At 41.3% G+C, this 23371-nt stretch overlaps 2 protein-coding genes across 3 annotated transcripts in view; one reads left to right on the top strand and one right to left on the bottom strand.

Annotated features, from left to right (window-relative positions):
* RSRC1 (arginine and serine rich coiled-coil 1) overlaps nucleotides 1-2713 on the bottom strand; it is a 363201-nt gene extending 360488 nt beyond the window's left edge. Inside the window, exon 1 of the mRNA XM_065410692.1 lies at nucleotides 2564-2713. Within this exon, the coding sequence (XP_065266764.1) occupies nucleotides 2564-2713 (150 nt within the window). The remainder of the gene's footprint in view (nucleotides 1-2563) is intronic.
* Nucleotides 2714-6063: 3350 nt separating this feature from the next.
* SHOX2 (SHOX homeobox 2) lies at nucleotides 6064-13783 on the top strand. 2 transcript variants are annotated; one of them, XM_065411173.1, is made up of 5 exons: nucleotides 6064-6349; nucleotides 9184-9392; nucleotides 11673-11730; nucleotides 12062-12150; nucleotides 13526-13783. In XM_065411173.1, exons 1-5 carry the CDS (start codon nucleotides 6064-6066, stop codon nucleotides 13781-13783), a joined length of 900 nt encoding a protein of 299 aa, XP_065267245.1. The 2 variants fall into 2 exon arrangements, with proteins under 2 accessions (XP_065267245.1, XP_065267244.1); XM_065411172.1 differs by having other exon boundaries at nucleotides 13490-13783.
* The last annotated feature ends 9588 nt before the right edge of the window (nucleotides 13784-23371 follow it).

Here is a 23371-nt window from a genome sequence, read left to right as displayed (position 1 = left end):
TTTTTCAATTTTAGATGTCAAAGCGCTTTACAAAGGAAGTCAGAATCATTATCCCCATTTTATGTATGGGGGGAAACTGAGGCACGGGAAGGGACGGGACTTGCCCGAGGTCACCCAGCAGGTCAATGGCACAGCCTGGAATTGAACTCAGGCCTCCAAAGTGCCCATCCAGTGCCCTATGGCCCAGGTAATCTGCCTCTACAAAATGCTTCAGTCAATACTACTATCAATTACATAAAATTCATTATAAAACCTGTTTTTCCATATTGCAAACCAGTTATTTCAAGATATTAAAGGCATGTATAATAATTACTTCATATTGCTTTACCTTGGAAGGTCCCAGGTAATCTACATTTGTTTCAATAACTTTACGACTTTGATTGGGCCTGCCCGCTGATTTAGATTGTAAAAAAAAAATAACTAGTTTCACATTAAAGTTACAGGTTACTTTCATTCATCTCAATCTCAGACTGCAATTTCTAATATTTCTTATGGGACTTCCTAAAGTAGCTCCACACACCTTGTTTACTCATCAGATAACACACCAAAATTCTCTGTGCTATTGCGCTGAACTAGTTTAAAAGTTCTACTAGTACACTTAATATGGAAGCTTATTTATTTTAATGTTAGTTATCTACCATCTTACTAGACAGCTAGTGTATTCCAAAATATTTTTCCATAGCTGGAAGATGTAAATAACATCCATAAAAGCACCTAACTTGAGCAGAGAATTAAAATATCTAAAACACAAGATGTGTAATATTAGCCACAGCGCACAATATAGATGGAAACAGAATCATAAAGGAAACAGAACGTAGCTATAAATTGTCTTTCCTATACCAGGTATCTCAAGTCATTTAAAGGGTCTTATCCCACTTTCAGTTAAGAAAATGAGAGTTATGCCACTGATGTCAATGGGAGCAGGATCATATCCAAAGAAGCTAGGGTTGTTTAATAGTAATGAAATTCCTGTAGAGGCAGAGCACCCACTATATGGAACACTCAACAACAGTATCTACATGTTTGAACTCGAATGGAGCCGTGGGAGCTCAGCACTTGTGAAAAATCTATGTCAAGGCATCTCAAGTTGTACATCCAACAACTGAGGAAGTCAAAAATAAAATCAGAGGCTGCTTTTGAATGTGTTAGTCCAAGTATTTCCCTCTCCCCTGATGACACCTTAAAAAACCCACACAAACAAGAAGGGAAACTAACCAACTAGACAAAGGAAGCAGCAAAACTGACTATACGCTAAGTGCTGCCAAATGTACAAACAGGAAAAAATAGAGAACATATTCTAATTTATTTCAGTTATATTGATTTAAAATGTTACCTGTAACAGTAATAAGTAAAACAAAAATTTCAGTCAAAAGTGTAATCTTTAAATTGATGTGCCCCTTTCCCAACTTGATGATGTGGACCGGGGTGGCCTACCTGTGGCTCCGGAGCCACGTGCGGCATTTCAGAAGTTAATATGCGGCTCCTTGTATAGGAACGGACTCCGGGGCTGGAGCTACAGGCGCCAACTTTCCAATGTGCCGGGGGGTGCTCACTGCTCAACCCCTGGCTCTGCCACAGGCCCTGCCCCCACTCCACCCCTTCCCACCCCCTCCTCTGAGCCTGCCATGCCCTCACCCCACCCCCACCCCAGCCTCCTGCACAGCACAAAACAGCTGATCAGGAGGCACTGATTGGCAGGGGTGCCAGTGGGTGGGAGGCACTGGGAGTGGGGGGGAGGGGAAGCTGATGGGGGGCTGCTGATGTATTACTGTGGCTCTTTGGCAATATACATTGGTAAATACTGGCTCCTTCTCAGGCTCAGTTTGGCCACCCCTGATGTGAACCAAAATGGATCAACATGAACTAATGTGTGAGCAAATGGAAATATTCAAGGGTGGTGGTGCTGACGTGGTCTGATCAAAAGACAAGAAGATAAATGCTGCCAGCAAAATTTAGACAAAATGGGGGAGCACTTTACAGCAGGATACAACAGGAGCAGGCCCTATTTCCTTAAAAAAATTATCCCATTCACTGGGACGTAAGTAGGGGCAAAAGATGCAGAGGATGCCCTGCTTCCACTTAAGAGCATCGGTGCTGGAACTAGGGGTGCTGGGGGTGCCACACCCCCCTAGCTTGAAGTGGATTCCATTATAAACAGGGTTTACAGTTGGAGTCAATGGCTCTCAGCACCCCCCCCCCATACAAACTGTTCCTGCACCCCTGCTTAAGAGCCCACTGAAGATTGGCAGGAGTCTCCAAAAAGGGAGCAAGTGACTAGTGCTGGCCTCACTTCCCCTTGTGGGGGAGGGGCTGAGGAATGGGGGCCTCCCTCAGGGGTGGGTGACTGGTGCTGGCCTCGCTTCCCCGGGGGTCGGGGGGGCGGGGCAGGTGGCCTGGCAGCCCTGGGTGCTGGGGCAGGTCGGCCCCGTTCCCCAGCCGGCAGGGCCCAGGCCGCGGAGCGGGCAGAGCCCGGCGCTTCCCCTGAGTCACCGTGGAAGCACCAGCCCCCGGCACCGCCGACCCAAAGAGCGGCGACGAGGCGGCCCCGACCCAGCCACGTTACCTGAATCCCGCCTCCGGCCCAGCGAGCGAGAGCCCGGAAAAGGCCGAGTCTAGGGCCGCCGGCTCGGCGCGGCGCGGCTCCCTGGTTTGAGCTCAGCGCCTTCCTGGTGCCGCAGCCAGGCAGGGCCAAGCCATCCCGGAGCTCATCCATTCAGCCAGGCGGGCAGCAGGGCTAGGGAATGCAGAAGACATCGATTAAAGCTTCTGCACTTCTCTCCACTGAGGCTAGAGCAATGATCATCCTAATAATAATCATACAAACAAATTAATTAATTAATGTTCACTGGGCCTGTGCGGGCTTTTTAAAATGCAGCTTAAAGTGGTAAAATTAATGTCCCTTCTTTAGCCAAAAATGCTGGAATAAATCACTGGGCTCTGTCTCTATGGGTGCACTATGATTAAAATTGCAATGATTTATTTGCAAATTCCTTTAAAACGCTGCGTTTCTCCTTCCTCTGGAGCTGCTGATGGGCTTCTGAGGTTGGGTGCAAATTAGTTTTTCATTTAAGAGACTATTTTGACTCGTGGTGTTTGAGGGAGGAGGAGAAGGGGGCTGTTGGAAGGAGGGTGGGGGGAGAAATAAAATTTATAGTTTTTCATTTAAGCCAAAAGTAATTAAAGAGGCTCAGTATTTCCTGGAATACATACTACATTGACATATTTTTCCCCTGGCAGAGAGATCTATTTCCCCTCTGCCATAAAGGAAAAGCACTTGAAGTGGTGGAGTAAAGTAGCCGCTGTGTGCTTTGGGTCGCTTCTGGGTGGTGGGTAAGTGGGAGAAGGGGCTGAGTTTTAAAACTGCCTGCTATACACGATCTTCAGTTATTCGCAGACAGCTAAGATTAAATAAAACAGTTCAGTTAATTAGTCCTGTTAAAAAGATGCCCAAGTCTCCAATTTATAAGGGAAATGTGTTTCAAATGATCCCCTACTTAACTTTTTTAAAAACTTGATTAGATGGCGGGTGGGAATTGCAGACTTTGGCTGTATTATAAAAAATACGTTGTTTCTTTTTTCATTGTTTTCTCCCCCACAGAAAGAATACAGAACACACTGAGTACACATATTTGGGAAGAATAAGGGAGGTAAACGCTTTCTATGCGAATAGTTTTTGTAATAATTTAAATATATGCATAGCAGTTTCATATTTGCTTAGCTTGTTTATAATACTAACCATCAACTCAAAATTCCTGGCTCAAACATGTAACGTTTTAAATGAACCCTTCGAGCATACATTCATGTACAGACAACTTTGATTTGTCCACATTATTTCAAAAAACACAAGTTGTATGTTGTAGACCGAATAGTTGACACTTATTTCACTTTTAAGTTTTGAGACTGTTTGGTATTTAAAATATTCTTAGTTTTACTTCAGTTTTATATGTATGAATTAGAATCTGTGTTGCCACGGCGGGAAGTGGAATAAACTATGTGAAACAAAAAGAAATGTGTTCCCACGGATTAACATCTAAAGTTCAGTATTTTGAACGTATTCTCTTTTCGTCTCACTTTGTTATTTTAACAGTAACATCTTGTAATATTTCTGTAGTTCAGAATAATTGTGAATTCATTTAATTGGGCCAGTGATAACAATCTTCCCAAACAATCTCAAAAATCGATAACACATACTGATGTTTCCGTTGCTCCTTTGAAGACCAGTACTTTACAATATCAAAACTGTCAGTCTGAACAGACTAACCTAAAAGTACTCTGTATTTCAATAGGCAAAATGATGTCTTGATTAGTTTTGTCTTCTAAATGCTAAAACTTAGTAAAAGTAATTTATTGCCTATTGTATCTAATACACAGATAACTGGATCTGATAAATGCTAATTAAATTATAAATACTGTACCTATTATAGTAAATAAACACTCTTTTATGTAAAGTCGTCTTTCAAGAGGTCAAATGAAAAATCAATACATAAACAAGAGTTAAACAATTTTGAATAATTTATTAGAACTCTACTAAAAGTGTAAAATAGCTGCATCCTAAATAGCCTGTCAATTAAATTACTATCTAAATAGGATTTAAACAACAATAGCAAAGCAGTATTAGCAATAAATACTGTAATACGGTCTAATCTGATCCCTCTATTTGCCATATAAAAATGTTAATGACAGGGTTGCATTTGTCATTCTTAACTACATTTTTTTTGTTTTGTGTGTTTCTGATACTATTTTAGGACTAACTTTTCAAGCTTTCCTGTCACGTAATGTGTTAATGTTTACATAGAATCATCAAGTACCCTGTAACTTGCACATTTCCATTTGCTTTACACAAATAAATAAAAAATTAATACTAAATATAGTATTTCTTCACATATTATGAAAAACTGTCTTCAAAAATGAACTAATATTAGCAATATACACTATCCGGGAGAGTTTTCCCAAAATGTATGTCTATTTTCAGTGTTGACTTAATTACTAAAACAAAACCTGTAAAAGTAACTGTATGTATGTATGTATGTATGTCTTCTCAGTCCTGTGGGATACATAAAACATATTCGAACTGCAAACAAATTTAGAACAAAAGCATCGGATTCTTAACACAAAAGTAACTAACTGTGTTCCTCTGGGGAGGTTTGTTGACGCAAATGTAATAATAATGTGATACAAAGAAACAGCATGGGGCAACATTACTTCGTGGGTACAAGAACGTACATTGCGTATCACCCGTTCCAGCTACTCAGACACACTTTTAAATTTGGCGTGTCAGTAAACATCTGCTTGGGAAATATCTTGACAAACCAACCGCACAACCTTTCAAATTAACACACATCTCTCTCTCTCTCTCTCTCTCTCTCTCTCTTTCTCTTGTTAATTGTAACCGACCAAAACAGCACTAATCTCTTGGTAGAGCTGTTTCTTCCCTCGGACAGTATTACCTGCATGGCTAGTACTGTGTGCTGTGTATACACGACATTTGTAGGAAGCGCTCCCCCATTCCTTGTCCTCTCTCCAAGCCGACTTGTCATTTTTCATTTTGGCCACTCCCCTGCAGATCCTGCCCATCTCCCCTGTGTTTAACTAACTCAGGACACTAGCGCAAGATCCACGCCTAATTAAATTAATTAGGGATTCTTGTCAATCCTGGATTAATGGCCGATAGCAAGCCCTGGCCACAATGATCTGAAACCTGGAGGACTAGCGATCTTTCTGCCTCGCTCTTTCTCCTTGGTGGTGCTGGACTGATACAGGAGAAGCGGGTTCATTCATAGTTCCAAGGGGAGGTAATTTGCTCAGAACAAGGGGCAGGCTTTGCAAAGTATAAATAGTGCGACTTCAATAGCAACATCACTATCAGATCTGAACTCTTAGCAGGAAGAATTGTCAAAGATCTTAACATTTAACAAGATCGCTCCAGTTGGGAAACATCAGCTCCCATTTAACTCCAGCCCCATTGCAGCTGCCCCCCTCCCCTTCCCACTCCATTGATGTGTTATTGGGGGGTTTGGAACAGTAAGAGGAAGAAACAAGGGGAAGGAGCCCTGAGAATCGGCGATGGAAGAACTTACAGCTTTTGTCTCCAAGTCGTTTGATCAGAAAGTGAAAGAGAAAAAGGAGCTGATCACATACAGGGAGGTTCTGGAGAGTGGACCTGTCAGAGGAGGCAAGGAGTCAGGCGGCTCCAGCGAGCCCAGCCGGGAAGACGTGAGCAGCCCAGCGGTCCGAGCAGGAGGAGTAGGCGGCGGCGGTGGAGGAGGCGGAGCGCGGTCTCCAGTCAGAGAGCTGGACATGGGCGCCGCCGAGAGAGCCAGGGACACGGGCACTCCCAAACTCAGCGAGGGTAAAGGCAAACCCCATGCACCCCGCGGCCCCCTTCTCTCCCACCCATCCCCCCGGTAACGTGGGACAGGCTAAGGGACTGAGTTCAATAACCAGACGGTTGTTTGGGGGAGAAACGGGAGGAGGGGAAGGTTTTGTTTTCCCTCAATTTTTGCTCAAAGAACCCCAAATGTAGCTCTGAGTCCTGCAGGCGCTTGCCTGGCCTGGGCACCGGGCTCTGCAGCGGGGGTGAAAGTTACAGGAGAATGAGTGTGTCCTCCCTGACCAGGGCGCAGAGCTGTAGCCTCTGCCCGGGTGGGAACTGACAACCCAATGTTTAGATTTTGGAAAGAGCCATTGCGTAGAGGACTTTTGCGATTATAGAAACAGCTTTTTCCTGTCTCTGTCCTTCACTTGATCCATCGGGGGTTGCTTCAGACCAGGCTGACGGTGACTATCAGGCTTTATTTCTCGATGAACTTTTGTTATGGTTTCTCCAACAATGAGTGTGTAAATCAGACCATACAATCGGGTTACTTGTTCTGGCTTATAGGTTAGTAGGCTGCAATGCTAAAACTAATTACATTTTGCAGTACATATTAATATATGTTGTATTTGCATAAGACAATGTGGCAGATTTAAACTTGACTGTCACATTAACGATTCCAGGGATTTAAACAATAATACCATTAATTTGGAGAGTCTGATATACATTAATGGGTGTCTTTCCATATTTTTCCAATTAAGGAAAATATATGGCATGCCTAGAAGTTTAGATTAAAATATTTAAGCATGCAATTAACTTGTTTATAACATGATCTGTTCCTGATTAGAACATAACGGGAAGTTATTGTGGTAGGAACCAAAGCTACATTACATATATTAATCCATTTATATTTAAAAAGCTGAAAAATCCCCATAGTATAGTTGAAAGTTTGAAATGCTGTGAGTATCTATATCAAGTATATTTAATGTTTATACATTATTGACCAGATATTGATAAGGATATATTTTCATGTTAGATTATTTTTAAAACATGCATTAAAACAAGTGACATTAAATAGGAATGTTTTATACAATGTCGTACATTTATTTTAAAAGACAGCCAATTGCATAGCTGGATATAAATGCTAGGTATATATATATATTGTATACAATGAAAATTTGTTTAAAAAAACCCTAATAGTTACAATGCACGCATGTGTTATACCAGGAGTCCCTTTTCTTACACTTTCTGTTTGGCCTATATGTGTATGTATATATGCAGAGATAGAGAGACTGAGTGAAGAAAATAATGTTATAAAAAGCACAAATGACATCCCGTTTGCTTATTCAAAGAGCACTATAGATGTCAGCAACATTTGAATGGCTGCGTTTGGTTTTAAAATGAGGATGTAATATCTAGGGACTGTTTACTTCAGACCTTTTGTTCAAAGAAGTATTTCTCTCCAGATCGGAACTCGATTGAGAACATCTTCCGGAAATGATTTTATAAACAAATTCTGATAGTGATCATAGGGTTATAAAGAGCTGCGAGCGCAGTAAACAAATCCTGCACTTCAGATGCGCAAATAAAATCCCATCCCAAAGCACTGCAGCAGGAAGCAGGGATTCGGAAGAAGTACAATTACAGACACAACTGGTTGTTAGGAAGCCCTGCAAATATGAATGAACTATACAAATAGCGTCACTCAGTGATATTGTAATTTATATGCGTAGCTAACTGAAAGTGCCGTCACCAGAAAATTAAACAATACCAATAAAAACACCAGGAACCCTCAGCATATGTAAATTCAGAAAAGACAAATGCATGTTTTATTAAACACTGGAGGTGCTGAGAGCATGAAAGGCATTAAACAATCCAGAGACAGTCCGGATGCCAGATTTACCATTTAAACCTGTTGCTGTGATATTTAAGGTACTAATTCACCAAGCGATCGCAACTTGATTTTTTTATTTTGATTTTCAATAAATAATGACAGGTAATGGTATGAGGCTTTACATTTGTACCAAGGGTAATTCAAACATGGCGTGTCTCTTGCCACTGTCCGACGACAGACAGGCATCTGAGGAAGTGGGTTCTAGCCCAGGAAAGCTTATGCCTAAATAAATTTGTTAGTCTCTAAGGTGCCACAAGGACTCCTCGTTGTTTTTGCTGATACAGACTAACACGGCTACCACGCTAAAGACTGGCAAGAGGTTCCCACAAAATGACACTGAAGTTAATAGCGTCGACCTTAACTCGGCCTCAGTTCCTGAGCGGGGCAATGTTATATTTTGGTGGGCATGGCATTTCCCTGCTATTTGTCTCCTGCGTGCGCCTCGATGGGTCTAGATTAAAATAATGATTCGCAAATAAAGCCAGCAAGTTTGCAGAGGGAGAGAGAGATTGCTTGACAGCTCTGATGGTTTAAAAGGGTCATAGTTTGACTCTGCAATGATTTACTGAAATTATGCTGAGGGGCTCGAAAATGTAGATGTAAATCAATGGCCTGGTTTGGCTCACCCACACAGGTCAATCCTTAACCTAAATACAATTGGAAATAAGGCCTTTACGTGAAAAGTGTTTTGTTGTCGCCTTTTCTGCCAGAGGACCAGCAATGCTAATAGGAAACCCAGCGCTGACCCAAAATCTCACTCCGAATGAAAACAAATATTCTTTTAAAATGTAGCTGGCCATAATCTGTTTTGAGACGTGATCTTTAGCATTTCCATTGACTCTCCTCTCCTTTCTTTTCCTCAAGCCACGCACATTTTCCTCCTAAAGTTAAGAATAAAAACTGGAGTGGCCAAATCCCACGCTCGCGCTGGCAATTCCGGTGAAGGGTTGGTCTGATTGTTTTGTTTCACGCTCAGTCTCCCCAGAGCTGAAGGATCGCAAAGAGGATGCGAAAGTGATGGAGGACGAAGGGCAGACTAAAATCAAGCAGAGGAGAAGCCGGACCAATTTCACTCTGGAGCAGCTGAACGAGCTGGAGAGGCTTTTCGATGAGACCCACTATCCGGACGCCTTCATGCGAGAGGAGCTGAGCCAGAGGCTGGGACTGTCCGAGGCCAGAGTGCAGGTAGGGTAGAAAAGGTTATTGCAACATGTGGGTCTCTGTGCGTAATTTAGTTGTAATACAGCATTGCCTATGGACCTGCCGTACCTGATGAAAGGCGTTTAACTCACAAATTCTATAATGTCCATTTAGATTCTGTCCCTGGCCACAAAAGATACTCCTGAGCCGAATTGCACCCAGCATATGCGTGAACCACTGCTCCGTGCTTTATTATGTTTGTGTCCTCCTAAGCTTAGTGCCTCTTACTTATAAGGATTTTAAACGTTTCATTTTTGGCTGACTGTAAGAATTACAACGGATGTTTTGTTCACGTGAACTGTGTTTTTCCTAGTCTGCTCCTGTCTTGGGGTTTACCATGCGGATGTACCAATTAAGTTTATAGATGTACTGACTATAAACTAAATTAGCAACTGCTAAGTGAGGAAATTTTACGGTCAGTTTTTACCGGTGGTTCTTAAATCTTAGGCGAAGCCACAGAAAGGGTGAACAAGTTTTGCTGAACTGGCTTCGTTCAGCATTATTAAAAAATATAATCTATAACAAAAATATCAACCTATTTTATTCGCTTTTCTTTATATAGAAGCCAAACCAGTTACCTGGACGTTTACTTTCAAGCTTCTCTCTGGAAGTTTTGAAAATCAGATCTTGAGCTCTCTCCAGTTAGGTGAAACTAACTGCAATAACTAGAGGGCAAGCGGTCTGGGGCTTTCCCCAGATAGAGAGCCGAAGGTAACTTCTAGAATGAGAACAAATGTAGCTGTTTCAGTGTATTTCCCTTCTAATAATAAAATAAGAGAAAATTATGGTCATTATTTGTTGGAACACATGGAGCAGTTTTAGGCCCCAACATCTGCAGCTGTTTGAAAGTACTGCTGTAACAGATACTCCCCCTCAATCTTTGTGCTTATAGGCCACCATCTGCACCAAACTATGCACACAATTCTTATGGGGTTTCCCTGCATCTTGTAATAGGATAAGGACATAAACAGAGCGGTCACGTTGAACCAAAAAAGTAATACTAAGCAGCCTTTGTCATCACAGCACCAAACGAGCCTTCCCTTTTACTCTTCTCTGCTTTTCTATTTTCCGCGGAGGCAGCCACCTATTTATGCTGAACAAATCTTCAAAAAACCCAAAACGATAGAAGTCCCAACTTCTCTATGAAAAATTTAAAGGAGATGATTCCGTCTGGTGGATGTTTGCTCGACAAAGAATACCACTGTAGCACCTAATCCACACTACTATTATGTCAAATCGCAGGGTGCATAATAACTTTTAGAGATTTACATAGATTAAACCCATTCCCTTTACATCGTTCCGGAAAACGCTTTGCAATAATATTTTACTTTGCTTCTCCACTAATTTGTAAATTATGGAACGTACCTTTTAAATGAGAGTCTGGAAGTGAGCGTGGGTGTTGGGCAGATTTAACTTGACTCAAATAAATTCTAGGCTGGGGTGTGTGTGTGTTCACATTTATAGTTGATTCAAAGTAAGACCCCAAGAAAAGATTGTTTGGGGTTTTATTTTGCCTTGGAGAAAGATTATTTGGTAGTTGTGGCTTCTGAGATGCAGAGGTTTCTCTTATAAAGTGAAATGTTTAAAAGACCCTCTCTCCTCTTTAAGGAAGTCGAACTTTATTATTTAATTTGTTTTAATAGCTCTATATCCAACAGTAAAAGTATCTTCTTGCCTAACGTGCAGACTTTTCTATAGAAGCATATTAGATTATCATAATAATGAGACAATTATTCCGCTTCTGTGTTACACTCCACTGCACAGAGGAACAGAGAAATTCTAAACTTCTTTGTAGTGAAGCTTTTATGACAGTAATTACCCCCCAAAAGTGAGTCATTAAATGCTTTGGTGTTTAGTTTTCCTTGAAGATAAAGCTAATTAATATTACAGGCTATTAATGAGCACATTCTTCTCAGGTCTTACAGCGCAAACATCTAAACCCATTATCACAAGTTAGTATTAGATATCAGGGAGTGATTTAGGTCATTTGGGACTCTAATGTGGAAAGATGAAACCAGGGCTAAGAAAGTAATTTATCGAGAACTAGTATGGGCTGCAAATGTCTATTTTCTACATTTTTATTATTTTCGTGATGCCTCTTAGTTTCTAAACTTGTAAATCTGGGCTGTCCAATACAAACAAAACAAACTGTTTGCAAAAACGGTATCAATATTCTTATAGCACACAACTGTGCTCTTTTGTTTTGGTTCTCTTTTAATGTTGGTTTTCTATTATAGTATCTAGGTTATTTTTCTGTTTCTTCAGGTCTGGTTTCAAAACAGAAGAGCTAAATGTAGAAAACAAGAAAATCAACTTCATAAAGGTATGCTTTATGATATCATAAAAGAGGCTTAGGTTGAAAAGACTTATACAGTATCGATAATACCAGTTAAGAAGGAGAGTTCCTGCTGAGAAACACCTAAGGCTCCAGATTTGTTAGATATATGTTCTAATATGAAGGCTACCTATATTATATCAAAACTATTATTGATTATAAATGGCATTAAACTTGTATCAATGTATTGGCAGAAAGAAAGAAATGGAAGCAAAAGACTATAGTTTGCACACCTATACGTTTCTGGAATTCAAAGAATCACTTATTGCAAAGTAAGGCTAAGCCGATATTTATGTATTTATTTTGATGATTATTGCAGGGGTTCTTATAGGAGCAGCCAGTCAATTTGAAGCTTGCAGAGTTGCACCATATGTCAATGTAGGCGCTTTGAGGATGCCATTTCAGCAGGCAAGTACAGTAAAGCCTACTTGTAACGATAAAGTGCAAACGAGTGACCCCGTTTTTAGGATAAGGCCTTTTCTCCCGATATTAAATGACCGTTGACAGCATCTATTCAATATTTATACCGTGATTATATAGAGGGAACAATACACTTTTTAAAAAGCCACACACTTCCCCAGATCTGCCTGCCCAACTCTCTGTCATCAATGAAAGCTCCGCTGGGGATGGAGGGCAGTATCTGGCTCTTTAAAAATGCACGAAAAGATTGCACTCAGAGGGTTACATGGGAACGTCCTTTCAGTCAAAGTTTGCCGATTCTGATGCAAAGCTGATGAATGAAAGTGTTTCTAAAGGAGAACTGTTCTAACACACCGGTTTTACTCCGCATAGAGAGTAAAACTGGTTCGGAGTTCTCCTTTTATATAAGGAAAACCAGCAACAATAGCTAACTACATAACTGCGGAGCCAAATCCCACCGGACACCGCCACTGCCATCCAGACACGCACACCTCCTCCTCCACTCCAACAAGGGAAAACCACTCCCTCATCTCAAGCCAGCGGTGGGCTAATGATAATAAAATAATAATCGTTAGGGGGATTATTATTCATAATGAATGTTTGCATCCATGTAAAACGGGCTGCCTGCCCTCCTGACTTCTTCCAGATTGCTGTTATCAGCCGGTATTAAAGGCTGGGCGAGACAGCAGTAACTTTGACATGTTTTTACTATATTTAAAAAAAAAATAAAAAACTCTAGGGCAAGAACACAGTTTCCTTCCCTTTCACACACAGGCACTCACTGCAAGGCACACTCACAGACAGACTGTCACACAGGCAAGCTCACTGTCACACAGACACAGGCAGACTGCCACACAGGCTGTCACTCAGACACAGGCAGACAGTCACACAGGTAGGCAGACAGTCACACACAGGCAGATTGTCAAACAGACACAGGCAGACTGACACAGGCAGGCAGACTGTCACACAGACACAGGCAGAATGACACAGGTAGGCAGGCTGTCACACACACAGGCAGACTGTCACACACAGGCAGACTGTCACAGGCAGGCAGAGTGTCACACAGGCAGAATGACACAGGTAGGCAGACTGCCACACACGCAGACTGACACCGGCAGGCAGAGTGTCACACAGGCAGAATGACACAGGTAGGCAGACTGTCACAGGCAGACTGCCACACACGCAGACTGACACAGGCAGGCAGAGTGTCACACAGGCAGACTGACACAGGTAGGCAGAGTGTCACACAGACACAGGCAGGCAGACTACACTCCCAGCCCCGCTTAGGTGTGTTAATGCTTTGTTTTTATTCTTGTTACACCTTTAGGATAGTCATTGCAACGTGACGCCCTTGTCCTTTCAGGTTCAGGCCCAGCTGCAGTTGGACAGCGCCGTGGCACACGCACATCACCACCTCCACCCACACCTGGCCGCTCACGCCCCCTACATGATGTTCCCTGCGCCGCCCTTCGGCCTGCCATTGGCCACACTGGCCGCGGAATCCGCCTCAGCAGCTTCGGTGGTGGCAGCAGCGGCGGCGGCCAAGACCACCAGCAAGAACTCCAGCATCGCTGACCTCAGACTGAAAGCCAAAAAGCACGCGGCTGCTTTAGGGCTGTGACTCCTCCTCCGCCCCCCCCCTCCAGGACCACCTCTTGGGGACACTGCAATCACACAGTCCAGAGGATCACAACAAAACACATCACGGCAAACACAAGCGAAAGGCTAATGACTTCCGTGGGTCGAGTCCTATTTATGACTTAATGCAAAACACACACAGAACCAGGCTGGAAAGAACAGAGACATTAAAACAAAACACACACACCCAGAGAGTGTATGTGTGTGTGTATGTGTGTGAAAGCGAGAGACCAGATTTCTAAAATCAATTTAAAGAACGAAAATAAACAAAGGAAAGGAACAAAACCACTGTGAGGTATTTCATAGGTTAAGAAATATGAAGAGAAATAAATATTATTAAAGGAAATCGAGATGTGAGAGGGGAGACAAAAAGAAACAACTTTAAAGTTTTTTTTTAATGGAGAAAAAAAGAGAGAGAGACGAGAAACTGAAGGAAGATATATACTTATTTAAAGAATTAGATGAAATAGACACGCAGCTGGGAAGTTCACAGGTTTTGAAACTGACCTTTTTCTGCGAAGTTCACTTTAATACAAGAAATTTGATAAGAGAGGCGGGCCTCCTTTCACGTTGCATCAGATACTTGAGTTTAACAACCCCGTCTGGAAATAGCGAGAAGAAGAAAAGAAGAAGAAAAAGAGACAATGATTTCTCTGAGAATTTCTAATGGGAAACTGTCCGGGATATTTCTTCCAGCAGAATTCCGGGTTGCATGTATTTGTATTTCATTGATGGCGTCCCTTTGATTCACTTGCACTTCACCCTCATCTTTAGTAGAAAAACAAAACAAACAAATGTGGCTGATATTTTTAACCTTGGAGAAGAGAAAGAGAGAGAGAGAGAGAGAGAGAGAGAGAGAGAGAGAGAGAGATCAACCACTATCTTTTTCATTCATATCTTTGTTGGCTGTTTGCTGCCCCACTCCTGAAATAGGGGGGATCAGAAAGCATGACACCAGAGGAGTATTTCTCTTTTGCAGGCTCTCTGATGTCCTCAGGACAAAAACTGTATTTCATTCCCCAACCACACAATGTTAAATTCCAATTATAGGTACTAGGTACATGTAAAATATGTTGATACACACGAACAAAGTTTATTTTGGCTATAACTTGTGAATTGATAGTTGACTGTCAAACATTTACATTTTATCTCATAAAGGTGTATCTATTCACGTAATCTTGTGATTTTTTTTTAAATTTGAAAGGCATATAGATATTTAATCTGGGGTATCTTGGTGATTTGTATCCCAGTTTGCCATCAAACCCTCATGACTTTAGTACTTTTCTGCCAAGAAAGAGGGAAAGCTCTTCTAAGTGAACTTTGGTATGAACGGGCTTTGTAACTATTTGTTCTCCATGAAAACAAAATTATTTATATTCACCGTATTTTTTCTAGTGTATTTTAAGTTATTTAAAAAACCCGAAAAAAAGATGCTGTTATTTCATTACATTTGTTCTCAGTACAATATATTTTGTTTCACTCAGGTTTGCTTCACCTTTGTTAATGCTTTTTTGACGTCACAATTTTCAATAAGTGCCAAGTTATGAATTTAAGACACTTTGCGATCTATTGAATGAAAAAAGTTTTAGCTGACGGGTTTACGTCACTTCTGGTACTGTTAATATTAAATAATCAGTGACATTCTTCCATTTTTGTGTTTATACCTTTATAGAGCGTGCATGTTTCTTTCTGCTTCTTAGAAAATACAACAGTTACAAATCTATAATGCACCGCACAATGATGAAGGATCGTTCTTCCCTATGTATCTTTAAAGGCCACTTTGAAATTAGTTTATCAGAATCTCAGTTTTATAAGAATAATACTTAATTTGACTCTGGCTTAAAAAATAGGCAGATGGAAATAATATGGCACTCGGGTCTTTAAAACCTCTGTCAAGTTTCTTTAGGTAATAAAATTGGGGAAAGTGTAATGAGTCAAAATATTTTTCCTTTAAGAAACCCTGAGAATTTGCATTTTTGGAAAATGTTCTCTCCCTTGTTTTTGTAGTCAATATCCCTAATGGTGCCTCATAGATGAAAAGAGGATGTGGTATGATATTTTCTAAAACCTGCCTAACAGGTTTTCCTAGGAAACATTTTACAGCCAAAGGGTTTCAGAGTTTATATGGCAAGATTGCTTTAGGTTTTTTTTATTGTAGCCTTTGTGTGTAATACTGCAAAGTCTTTTGTGTATCAGTTTATTTAATTAAGGTTAGCAGGATAATAGTTACATTAACGTGTTAAAATGTCCTACGGCTGCCCCCGGAGTGGTTTGGAAAAGTCATCTGAATAATGTTGTGCAGACAACCCACCAATTTAATCCAAATTATCAAAAAAGCCCTGGTGCTTCCAGTGGTTTCCCATCATTAAACAAACCAGCCCCCAAATGGTTTCCATAGTACAAGTGTAAATCACAGCAAAGAGCGGAGCTCTCATTTCTGTCCTACATTAGCGCTTCTTTGGGAGGCTTTAAATCATTTTTCTCTGGGTGTTAAGGCGGTGTGTAGTTTCCTCACTTTAGAAAATCCTAAAGGAGTTGGAGGAAATCCCGATGGGATTGTACTGTCAGACAAGCAGTCTGTCTTCTGTCTTCCCGGGCCGGAGCCGTATGCAAAGTCTGGGGATAGCGTCCTGACAAAGAATTGAAAAACACGGGGAAATCATTTGCTCGCCCTACATCCCTGTCCGGTAAAAGGCTCAATTTCCTTTGCTTGGTCCTGGGCTAAGTAGTTTTTTGTTTCTGTCATACAATAATAACCGGCACTAAATATTTAATATTAGCTTCCTGTTTTACTCACAGGTAGAAAGACAAGGTGGGTGAGGTGACATATTTTATGGGACCAAGCTCTGTTGGTGAGAGAGACAAGCTTTCGAGCTTACCAAGAACTCTTCTAGAAAGATTGTCTCTTCCCCCAACTGAAGTTGGTCCAATAAAAGCTATTATCTCACCCATCATCTCTCTAATATCCTAGGACTCACAGGGCTACACCAAGACTGCATTGCTCACAGTAGTAGGTTTGGTCGGATGTCCTGACTTGTAATACAAAAGCATCCAACAGACTACAGCGGACGTTACAAAACCCGACTGTGCGTCCCGAAAGATGAGGGCGCTGGGTTCACCTGAGGACTGTTGCTCAGGTAGCTACGTTACAAAGAACCTGCCCAGAGTTTAGACACATGATGCGCCAGTCCCACCGTTTACCTGGAGCAGCTCTGACGGAGAACATGGTTAAGTTAGAGCCGTGGAAAGGGATGATCTGGTGGTCATTTGGGTGTGTTTCGCGGTGCAGGACAGGTTGATAAAGCGACCTGAGTTAGCCGCTGATGGAAAACCCCTATTTAAGTGTGTGATCCAAGTGATTAGAAAGTGCCCATTCTCCATACTTGAGACTCTTGTAATTGCAATTTAATGCAGAAGAGGGCGGCTATGGACCTCTCCCTGCCCCTCCCTTACCTCTTCTCTTCTTCTAGCCCAGCCCCCTTCTCTGAGCCAGCCCCACCCTTACTCCTGCCCCTCCCTGACCACCTCCCTCCTACACGTCGTGGCTCCGAGTAGCAACTTCGCGGTTCTGGGGCACATGCCAAGGCCCCTGCCGGTCCTTATTTCCCCACGTTAGTCCCTGCACACAGCACTTAGGCCCAGGGAGTTACCGGTCTGCTCTGCACTACTCTGGGTGCATTGCCTCATGGAATTATTCCGCTCCCCAAACAACCCCCCCCCACACACACACACCTCGTGGGACGCAGCCCTGCAGGTGGCTGGGAAGTTAGACTGAGTGGTAGGGCGCAGTTCAGGCCAGCTACCTGCCCCTCCCCCGTCCCAAAGAGCTCTTGGCACCGGGGGGCCGAGCGGAATGAGGCTGGCCCGGGAGGAGAGACCCAGGAAGCAGCAGCCTGCTCCTATCCCAGTGCGGAGAAGAGGTAGGGATGGCTTCAGAGCAAGGGTTTGCTTGCGCGTGGCTCACATCGTCTGTGCCGGTCATGCACTGTGGGGCTTGGGAAAGGCAGCATCGGGCATCCGCTGGGAGGCAGAGACCTGGTGCTGGGGCGGAGCACCAGGCACTGGCGAGAGAGCCCCTGAGCGGTGTGAGCTTTACTCTCCCCTCGCCTCGGCCCCGACACCGAGCCCAGAGCGGAGGGAAAGGGCAGCGTTAGCAAAGGGGAGCAGCCAGTTGCGCCGGAGAGAGCCTAGCCCCGGGGGTTCCCAGACACGGAACTCGCTTGAAAAGGATCCCAAAGTGTTTCTTTTTGGGAGGTAAGACGTGTAGCAAATATGCATGGAGTTTGCTAGCGTCAAACCCCCGCTCTTCCAACTCTGAACTATCCCCCCCAAACCAGCTCAGTTTAAGCAAGAATTTCTCCCACATTTTCCAGCTCTCACGTAGGCAGCTTTGCAGCGAAACTTTCTTATAGCAGGAGGGTGAGAAGGCAAGATCTCTGCTAGTGAAACGCCACTGCTTCAGACTGAAAGGACGATGAACATCTTATCTGGGCTCTTACACATCTCTAGCTTTAGTCCATCAGATGGAAATACTTTCAAATAATGCAATACTCAGACTTCGGAACTCTCCCAAATGCTTTTTTGGCTTCTGTGGCATGAGATTGCTTCCCCAATCAATTTACATCATAAATTGCAAACAGTTGCAATAAGATATCAACCTTGTTTATTTTACATAACCTCAAGCACTTGACAAGGCTAAACAGCGCCACAGAAAAGTCAACCTCCATCCCTTTAATGAGTTTGTGAGAATTAAAGGGTCGTCCCCTTTTGCACAGCATAAAAACATTTTAAACTATTTGGGTTGTCAGAATGTTACAAGAGAATTTGCAGAGTAACCTTGTGCAAAAAGTTATCTAAATAGATACAGTCTTAATTTTAAGATTAAGAAAAAGCATGCCTGTAAAACAAAATACAAAACAAAAAAGTAGGTTCAGCATTTGAAAAATATATGGTAATAGCTGACAGAAAATGATAGATTTTATGTTAGGTAAAGGGTCTTTATCCAAATGAAAATAAGATACAGCTAATTCTAAAATCAATAGTGCCAGCTATGGTGTCAATTGATCAGTGAATAAAGTGGTTAATTAGTATGTGCAGAAGTAGCTAATATTACAAACCAGTCATTCTGATTCCATAAATTTACATCTTGAATATTCAAAACATATTTAAAATAAACTTGTCACATTTCACATGATCTGTTTTAAAATTTGACCAGCTAAATACTCTATGAATACAGTGTGTTCATACTCTTAAAATCTCTTGTAGGCTATTGCTATACATAACTCAAACCACGATTGATATATACGGTCTGAATTTTAAATCTTTACACTATGTTCTAATATTGGCTTGCCTATCTTCAGGATGATCGTAATAACAACATGAAAAATATGCTTTTACCATAACGAAGGGAGGTAATTGGATGATATAAGAGAATTTTCATTTTCATTTTTATTTTTAAGCACAGTCCAAAAGAGAAAATATTCTTAACATGGGATAATTTTGGACAGGAATACTCAAATTCCTGGATTGCTTGGACTGGAATTACATAATACTTCTTTAGGCCCCCAAAGTTGGCCAGAACACTTCTAGTTTCTATTTTATTTCTTGTGCTGTCTTAACTTATATAAATGCAGAAGTCTCATGAAATTTTATTATGGATATTTTATGAGCCAGCCAGTATATGTACTGTATGTGTTTTTGTAAAAGTAATTTTAGCATAGGATTTACGTGGAGATGTACTGGCACGAGGATGGTACTTAGAGAAGATGATCAAATAAATCATGTCGGAAGGAGTAAACACCTTTTTCTGCTCCCAAAAGAGCTGATCACATGTTCACAGCATGATTTTATGCAGATTCTTATTCAGTGAAGTAGCAGCTTCTAGTAACAACATGTTGAATAATAATAATAATAATAATAATAATAAAAAGACATGGCAGATACATTACTGAATAATTCCAGGAACCGCCACTACTACCTCTGCTCCCATTTACTAGGTTTTGTTTTCAATAAAAGATCATAAAAAAGTGCAGAAAAACAAATACTATTTTGCATGGCACAAAGTTTTATTTTAAAAATGGCATGAAAATTACGGAAAATATTTTATGTAAAAATTGTATTTCCCTAACACTGTTTGTAAACTGCACTTTATTCCTGGCAAGACTATTAACCATTTGAGAGCATTTAAATATTCCTGTCCAAAAGACAGTAACTGTATTGCACTGTAGTATAGTTGGCATCCACTGATGTTTCTTTGAAATAATAAGCTTTTCTTAAAAATACAGTAGTAATATGAGTGAATTGCAACAGGATATTCAATGGGTAAAGAATATTTTGTCTAACAGTACACATACCTCTACATCTTGTTGCAGTTACTGTTGTTATCTGTCCAACCATAGCAACTCACATTTCATCCCACTTTCAGTGCTTAATTTCTGGTTCCGTCCACCGCTGCTGTTAAATGACAGCACATGCAAAGTGGACATCTTACAGGTGACCTGCATATTTATTAACCAGAAAAAGGGGGTTGTGCCGTTTTTGCATCTTTATGATGTACAAAGTTTTGAAAGGATCTGAACAAAATTTCTCCTTGTTTTTACCTTTCAAGTCAAGATTTCTCCTAGGAAGCAATGGCCCTGAAAAAGATACGGTGGTGCTGGTAGATAACCTGCTGGACCTGATCTCCCAGTGCAATGCTGTGGCCAAAAAGGCTAATGTCATCCTTGGATGCATAAACAGGGCAATCTCCAGTAGGAGTAGAGAGGTTATTTTCACTGGTGCGACCACTGCTGGAATACTGTGTCAAGTTCTGTTGTTTACAATTCAAGAAAGATGTTGATAAATTGAAGAGGCCTCAGAGAAGAGCCATAAGAATGATTAATGGATTAGAAAACATGCCTTATAATTATAGATTCAAGGAGCAAAATCTATTAATTTTAACAAGAGAAGATTAAAGGGACGACTTGGTCACAGTCTTTAAGTAACTATGCGGGGACCAAATATTTGATAATGGGACCTTCAGTCTAGAGACAAAGGCATAACTAGATCCAATGGTTGGAAGTTGAAGACAGAGAAATGCAGACTGGAAATGAGGTGTACATTTTTAACAGTGAGGGTCATTAATCATTGGAACAATTTGCCAATAGTTGTGGTGGAGTCTCCATCACTGAGAATTTACAAATCAAAACTGGATTTGGGAGGTGGGGGTAAAGATATGCTCTAGTTGTATCAGGAATTATTTCAGGGAAGCTCTATGGCTTGAGTTATACAGGAGGTCAGACTATATGATCAAAGTAGTCTCTTCTGGCCTTGGTATTTATGACGGACTGGTCTTCCGTGGTTTTGCTGGAGGATCTGCTGAGCTTCTTGTGACTGCTCAGACCTTAAATGAAAGCAAAGTCCTCTCCCCAAATGTTCCTTATGCAATGAAATTAAATAGGTATGAACAAAGAAAAATCAAAGAATTTTAAGCTGTCATACTAAAAATCTTTTCTGCTCTCTGTTGCTTGGCTTTTAGTCTCCTGACTTTTGTGATATCATGATTTCACTAATTCTCTAGTCATTACTGAGTCTTCCTGGCTAGACCAAAGCTAAATTTCTAATTAGAAACACAAGCAGAACCTCCCACCACCAACCACCTCACCTTACACTTTTTTGGAGGAAAATTCTTTCAGGCCTTCTTCATTAAAAAGAAAAAAAATATTATAAAAGAAAAGCAAAAATAATAAAGCTTGATGTTTTTTATTTGCAGATCTCATTGAAAGGCACTAAAACATGGGCTCTTCCTTATCCTAACTGATTGTAACCAATGAATATTCTGACAGGGCTTTGACCTTCAGGAAGCAAAGACGCATAACTCAGAGATGGCCATAACTTGAGGTTGTATGGTTTTCATCCATTCCTTCAGTATTTTTATGGCATAACTTCATCCATTCTTTACATATACATGTGCCCAGTGTGAATATGGCTTTTTCTGTGTTTGGGAGGTCATAGTTTCTCAATGCTTGCAACAGTGCTTTATATTCAGTCTCTTAAGAGTGTTTTAGCCTTTTCTTTCAGAGAAGAGGGGCTAAAAATACGCAAGTAAAATTAACTGCTGCTTTGATCCAACAAATGGTCCTGCATAATCTGCCTCATACTATGGCCTCAGTTAAGATAGTACATTGGCTGCCCTCTACTTTCCCACTGTTTCACAACTTTTTCCTGGGCACATCACTCTTCTTTGAAAGTTCATGGAAAGAAAATGTGTACTGTATCCAGATCAGATTGGCTTCATGCACTTGTAAGAATGTATTTATATATTGCCCTGCTTTTGTACATGTTACTTTTTTAAATATTGCAGCTGGCCTGGAAGATTGTTAGTGTGTAGTAAAGTTTATTTTTGATGACAAAGACTATATAGTCTTTGCACATCAGTGATAATGTTCCTTACATACCTGCCTGATGCCAATTCTCTCCCTTACCATGGGTGAAATTCACCCAAAAAGAGGGCCAGCACAAAAGCTTATGCATCCCTAAAACCTCCACCTGTGAAGCACAATAACAGACTAATCCATTCCTCCATAAGCATTCTCAGCAGATAAAGAAAGAGGAGAATAACACAGATTATTTTTGATACATTAAGAAAATCCAACAGCATCACAGTGTAAGGTGACACACTATGAACTACAAGTTAATATTCACATCACTGCTCCATACCATCCATTTGAAGGTGTGTCTACGAATAATTTATAACATGCATTGCATGGTATTTCAGGCTCTGTTACCAAGTACAGGTGCAAACATTTGCCATTCTGAGCATTCATAGGCTGATGCCAATACAGCTGCCTTGGCACTTCACTGTTCTTTTAAAACTTCACCTTTGATTTCACATGTTCTGACAAATGCAGCAGGAAGCTATAACAATTGCTACATTGGGCACAAAACAGCCATTGCAAGTCAACAGACATTTTGCTTCCATTTTGCTTTCAGGCTCCTGAATGCACACTTCACTATCATCCTACTGCACCTCTTGAATGTAAAACAGAATCTGCAGCTTTCTGGGTTTATGCTGTCAAGGAAAGGTTTTATGGGCTATGGCAAAAGTGGATATAGAAGTTATCCAGAAATCAAAGTGGAGACAGAAACATCATCAGTATCAATGTTGATTGGTGGGAACAGAGTTCCTCTATATCTACATTTGAAAAGTCCAGTTTTTGAAAATTCTAACATCATGCTCTTTGCCTGGCCACCTGCATGTGCACATTCATGAATCTTTCATCACAATCCACTGGGTAATATGCCATGGTGTTAATGTAGTCCTGGACTTATTGAGTGTGGGGCACAGCATGGGCCCATGGGTTCTATCAATGACTCCTGCCATTTGAGAAACCCACATGTTTTAATCCCCCAAAGAACTCTGGCACATGGACTACCTCGAACACATGCTCCTGCAACATGCTAAATACTGCCCTGCAAATCTGCATAACAGCTCCCACAGTAGTGCCCAGTTGACTGGAAACTATCCAGGATAGCCAGTTTCCACAGGACACAGGTTGACTTCCACTCTCTTGTCTACAGTGAGGAGAGCTTT

Source organism: Emys orbicularis, chromosome 9 (assembly GCF_028017835.1).
Source record: "Emys orbicularis isolate rEmyOrb1 chromosome 9, rEmyOrb1.hap1, whole genome shotgun sequence".
NCBI classification, from domain to species: Eukaryota; Metazoa; Chordata; order Testudines; family Emydidae; genus Emys; species Emys orbicularis.
The sequence above is the reverse complement of the archived record's forward strand: the minus strand, read 5'-3'. Positions and strand labels throughout refer to the sequence as shown.